The following is a 6,000-nucleotide window of genomic DNA, read 5'->3' as shown; positions in this document are numbered from 1 at the left end:
TCTAGGAGAGGGAAATTGATTTTTCTTCCCATCTGTGATCCAAGGCCAACGTTTAGACTTGAGCACCAGCCGGTGAGACAAACACACAATCACCAGTCTCAGAACTCCCTCTCTCCCCTGATGTTAGAACTCAGTCTTAAACCGCTTGTTGTTTTCTGACCATGAAAACTGTCAAAGCCAATTCTATATGGTTTGATTTAGAAGAAAGACAATTAGAGTGCAGGAGTGAAAGGGACTGTTTATGGAGTGTTTTGGGGCTATACAGTAGGTGCACTCTAAAGTGTCTGGCCTGTAATGAGACAATGGTCTAGGAAGTGAAGGACAGGACACAGCCATGAGGAATGTTTGCAGGGACTCATAACATCCAACAGACACACAATAAAGGCAAACACGACATCAAAAAAAATAAATAAATAGGACACACACACCAGTCGACACCTTTGCCTTCTTGCAAGTCCATCCATCTTGTCAGTAGGCAAGACAACAGAAAATTGTAAATACTGAACAGGTCTTATCCCCGACAGAAGAGTTACAATAGCTGTAGGCAATCTAAAATGTTATTGCTTTTTTATGAACTAATATATTAGTAGTTGTTTCCACCAAATTACTCAATAAATAACCAATGTTTCCTGAGAGGCCAGCTTGACCCTACTGTCTAAAGATGGTTTTCACAAATGCTGGGCCTCAGCTCCATGTTAAACACAAAAGGCAGCTTCATAAAGTGGCAATTACCGCTTTGACATCAATTCTGAGGGATAAAAAAAAAAGAAAAAAAAATTTGCAAAGCTTTTAGAAACTGAAATGGGACAATTACAGAGACAAATAAAGCGAGTCAAAGGGAGGAACACACTCCTGGCATAATAATTCAGCTTAATTAAAGAGAGAAACTATGGTAATATCCTCTGTAACAGCTTAGCTGCTTATCTAGTGCAGGGTCTCCAGGAGAGGTGCTCGCCAAGTTAAAAGCAGAGGGTAAATGATGGAAGCCAGTGGGTGACCTCCACTGCTTTTCTCCTCATCTATATTTATATGACAGAGTGTCACTAATTTTGGCGAGTAAATCAGCGCACACCTTTCCCACTGACCTCCAGCTCGGTTCTGAATTAAACAATGTCAACGCCAAAGAAGGCCACTTTAACAACCTTAAATTCCACCGTCCAATCCATCAGTGAGGGTATTTCTGACACACCGGAGGAAGAGCATGAAATAAGGCAATTATTGAACCATCCAGCCCATTTGCACAGCTTGGGCTGTCGGCCGGGCGTGGGAGAACTTCCACTGTTTGTTGCCAGATGACACCCAGCTGGGAGGACCCAGAGCTTCCTATGCCAGGTGGAGGTCAATTACTGCCTGCGACGGCCAAAACACACAAGATATTCCTATATCTAAAGCCAGAGGTTGGGCCTTCCTGATTGGTCTGAAACATGACAAGAAATGAATCACATTGGACACCTAGCCTATATTCACAATCACAGGGTCTTTTTGTCGTTTTTAACGGGTGTATTGTAGCTCCAGGGCAGTTGATCCATAATATATGCCGTGTCTCAGTGTATCTGCAAAGTAGTAAATCAGCTTGGGCAATGCGAGTGTGACTGTACATGTGTGTGTGTGTTTTGTAAAGGTGGCAGTTGATCCAATGGGTCTGGGTGTCCTGTCAGATCCCCTGACAGATAATCTATCAGAGTCAGCCAGTCTGACAGGGATATATTTCACTGATATCTCCCTCTCTGACACACACGCCAACTGGCTCCATGAAGGACAGTCCCACCCCTGACCATCTCCCTTGTGACCGCACTCCAGGGCTTTATTAAAGGAGTACAGACCTTAACTAAGGCTGTGGGAGGTGTTCATTCATGACGTACTACATGATGAGGTTTGGTGCTGTATAACCAGGATTATCTCTGTCCTGGCTAACTGCATTTCTCACAAACTTCTGAAAACTCCACTTTAAGGCCAGAGCTTTGAGGAAAGATAAGTGCAGAGTGCTTTCTTTCCCCCTCTCACATTATTTATTTTGCAAATGAACTCAACCTCAAAAGAACTGATAGCCTGATTACTTTTTTCTTTCCTTCCTCCTTTACCGATATGCTAGGCACATAAAACAGGGGAAGCTGCAAATAAACAAAAGATCAATCAAAGTCAAGATTGCTGAAATAGTCATTTATTTCTCTCTCAAATTATAAACACACACACACACACACAGTTAACCAGCAACATCTCAACTGGCAATATACAATCATGATTATAAAAATAGTAATTACAACGACATTTGATAAATGAATGAATAAGTCAAGTGTTGGCTAGATTACCTGTCAACCATTTTTCCTTCATGGAGTAGGCACAGTGTTTATCAAAGTTATATCCTGCTAAATCAACTTTCTCTGCAGCACAATAAAATATGGAATTACAAAATCAGAGTGCAATACTGTAAGATTGCCCACTTCATACACCTGATTTCAAATATAATAATGATAGACATCGGGTGAATAAGATAATTTCTACTGCCTTACAAACAACATGGAATTAAGGCATTGGCTTTAAGGCAAACCCAGGAAGTTTCTCCTAAAGCACCAATAACCTTTTGACACTGATGACAAACAAAATAGAAAACCAGAAGAGATAAGCAAGGCCTTATGCTCTTTGAAAGTCCTTCCAGGTTTGCTGTCAGGAGATGTTTGACAAACTGTCCTTTACAGAAATCACAGTGATGGCACACAAAGGCATCTGCGACATGAACAGGATATCCCCTCCTATTTAAGTATGGCCAACACTAAAACAACATTGAAACATGATGACCTGACATTTACGAGGAGGAAGCACCAGGACGATATTGCTGAATCCTCTTGAATCACCAGAGGTTGATATAAGGGCCAGAGGGCTGCGGGGCGGTTAAGCCAGGAGAGGAGGGGTGGGTGGGGGAATGGGGCTGGAAGAGGGTAGGACTGAACAGAGGAGTTTTGGTGATCCTCTACTTCCTGATGCTGGCCACAGCTTTCTTGGCAGCGTCATCCAGGTCACTGGCCGACGTGATGGGCAGTCCACTCTCTGACAAGATCCTCTTGGCCTCCTGTACATTGGTCCCTGGTTCACACACACACACACACACACACACACACACACACACACACACACCCACACACCCACACACACACACACTTCAAACATTAGCAACAAAGACCATCACTGACAATGAATCCTATATGCCTGCAACTTCCTGTGTAAAACAAGCGCTGACTATGGCCAACTTGGCACAACATGGCCATGCCACTGCTATTCTAGTCTGAGCCTTGAGAGCTGCAGGTGTGGAACATGGACAGAGGTGGAGCAGGTTGGAAGGATAAGGCTCTCCTGCTGCAGCAGGCTCACAGGAAGGCATCTGTTAGGGGGATGACCCACAGGAGCTGTAACCAAGCAGACACTCAGGACCCAAAGGTTTTAGTCAGCCATAAAAGGTGATGTACACCAAGCTAACACGTATCACTGATATTAATGTTTTTGAGGTGAAGTAGAGTGAAAAACAAAGAGGCGAGAGAGAGAGAGAGGAGCGCTCTCTGAAATAAGGGAAACAAACAACAACAAAAAAACACTGCTTAAACATAAGAGCACAGCTGTCTGAGTGGTGTTCACTGATTCAGGGATATCACAGGTGAGGAAAAGACTGCAGGGACGAGGCAATTTACATAACGCAGGTGTCCCCGTATGAATCATATCTACAAAGTGTGTGTATTGTGATGAGTTGAATCCCAGTGTTTTGTGATTACTGCCTCTTGTGTGTAGCATCCATATGCTGCAACCCTATCACCCATTTACCAAAGGTGTCAGTGGGGTGTGTGCATGTATGTGCGCGCGCGTGTGTGTGTGTGCGGGCTCAGCTCTCCTGCCTGGCGTGTAATTAAGACAAGATATGTGAAATCTCAGGAGTCCTGAATGTTCTAATCAATAGTAGCTTCACGAGGCATTCTATTACTGCCGCCACTTAGCTCCTAATATTTCATCGCTTCTGTCCAGTGAGATAATAAGTCATTCTAAACACATTGCTTGGGCTGCTGCACCAAACAATCAATTGCATAATCTAATTAGAGTAAAGTAAGACGATGGTTAGGTGCACATGTGGCAGCCAGGTATCTGGAGTCATTTCCTAATCAAACAGCACTGCTCTCCTCGACCCAATCTATAATCTCAAAGGGCATCTTTTCCACTCAGACAAAAGAGGAGAACTCTATGCTCGATACACTGACCTATCAATCTGATCTGGATCGACACATACCAGACCTCCTGCTCCTAGGCAGTGGACAGCTTTGTCTGCAGGAATGAACACCTCCCTCTCCGGTGTGCTCTGTGACCATCTCACTGTGGATATAACAGCGCTCTTACCGAGGGCGGCTGTGAAAAACATAGAAAGCTACAAGGCAAAAACCAAGATCAATAATCCATACAGCGCCGCAGGACAAATGACCGGCGTAAACACTTTCTAAGAACCCCTCACCATGAATATTAATGGCACGCGCGAGGTGAGTGAACAGAGGAGTGTGTATGCGTGTGTTTTTGTGGAACAGGGTGTTTCTGTTGACGGCGTTCCCCGGTGAGGTGAGCGCTGGACTGGTGTGAGGAGCAGGTACCAGAGACTGCTAGTCCACATGCAGCCACTAGGTGCTGCCAGAGACCTACTCTCAGCCCGACGACAGAAAGCACGGCTCCAAAGAACGGTGTCTTCATGGCCACACGACACTCACAACAAGAACACATCCTCCCCATGTCTTTAGTGGGATGGACTCCTCGGTCCTGGTCCTGATGGTCATGATTGGCTGGGGGCCACACCCTCTAACCTTAGTGTCTGGACGGGGGGCCACACCCTCTAACCTTAGTGTCTGGACGGGGGGCCACACCCTCTAACCTTAGTGTCTGGACGGGGGGCCACACCCTCTAACCTTAGTGTCTGGACGGGGGGCCACACCCTCTAACCTTAGTGTCTGGACGGGGGGCCACACCCTCTAACCTTAGCGTCTGGACGGGGGGCCACACCCTCTAACCTTAGTGTCTGGACGGGGGGCCACACCCTCTAACCTTAGTGTCTGGACAGGTGGCCACACCCTCTAACCTTAGTGTCTGGACGGGGGGCCACACCCTCTAACCTTAGTGTCTGGACGGGGGGCCACACCCTCTAACCTTAGTGTCTGGACGGGGGGCCACACCCTCTAACCTTAGTGTCTGGACGGGGGGCCACACCCTCTAACCTTAGTGTCTGGACGGGTGGCCACACCCTCTAACCTTAGTGTCTGGACGGGGGGCCACACCCTCTAACCTTAGCGTCTGGACGGGGGGCCACACCCTCTAACCTTAGTGTCTGGACGGGGGGCCACACCGTCTAACCTTAGTGTCTGGACGGGGCCCCCAGAATCCAGCAAGTGCCCAGCAGGGGGAGCCGAGCGAGACCCTGGAGGGGTGGGGAGGAGCTGCTGTTGAAGCCAGAGACCCAAGCCCTCCCTGAGCCGCCATCTGCTTATGATAATGTCTCTAAATCAGGCTGGGCCCTGGGGGGCCGTGGATGATAGGGGTTGGGGGGGCGGCACTACTGCACCCTTGTACGGGACCTCCAGGAGGAGGGACCTGCGATCAGACACTCCACATCTACAATTCTAATGACTTCTTTTGTGTGCATGTTTAAACTGTATGAAAATGTGTGTGACGGGAGAGAAAGACAGAGGCAAATAGAGGTTTTTGAGCACAAACATGGTAGTAGTATTTGTAGTTGGGTGTGTGGTGTATGTTGTGTGTGTGTGTGTGTGTGGTGTATGTTGTGTGTGTATGTTGTTTGTGTGTGGTGTATGTTGTGTGTGTGTGTACATTGTGTGTGTGTGTGTGAGTACATTGTGTGTCTGTGTGGCTGGAGAGTGAAGACCCACTGAAGCAGCATTTTGCTCTATTAGGGTTGTAATGACTCTGTCAATGCCATATGGTTGCTAGTGTGTGCGATATGTGCCTGTGCGTCCAACAAGTGTG

General features: G+C 46.9%; 1 protein-coding gene across 1 annotated transcript in view; it reads right to left on the bottom strand.

Annotated features, from left to right (window-relative positions):
- Nucleotides 1-2,145: 2,145 nt before the first annotated feature.
- suclg2 (succinate-CoA ligase GDP-forming subunit beta) overlaps nt 2,146-6,000 on the bottom strand; it is a 60,531-nt gene continuing 56,676 nt past the window's right edge. The window contains exon 11 of the mRNA XM_062469743.1: nt 2,146-3,081. Coding sequence (XP_062325727.1) covers nt 2,969-3,081 — 113 coding nt within the window. The 3' untranslated portion in view covers nt 2,146-2,968. The remainder of the gene's footprint in view (nt 3,082-6,000) is intronic.

Source organism: Osmerus eperlanus, chromosome 1, assembly GCF_963692335.1.
Source record: "Osmerus eperlanus chromosome 1, fOsmEpe2.1, whole genome shotgun sequence".
Lineage (NCBI taxonomy): Eukaryota > Metazoa > Chordata > Actinopteri > Osmeriformes > Osmeridae > Osmerus > Osmerus eperlanus.
The sequence above is the reverse complement of the archived record's forward strand: the minus strand, read 5'-3'. Positions and strand labels throughout refer to the sequence as shown.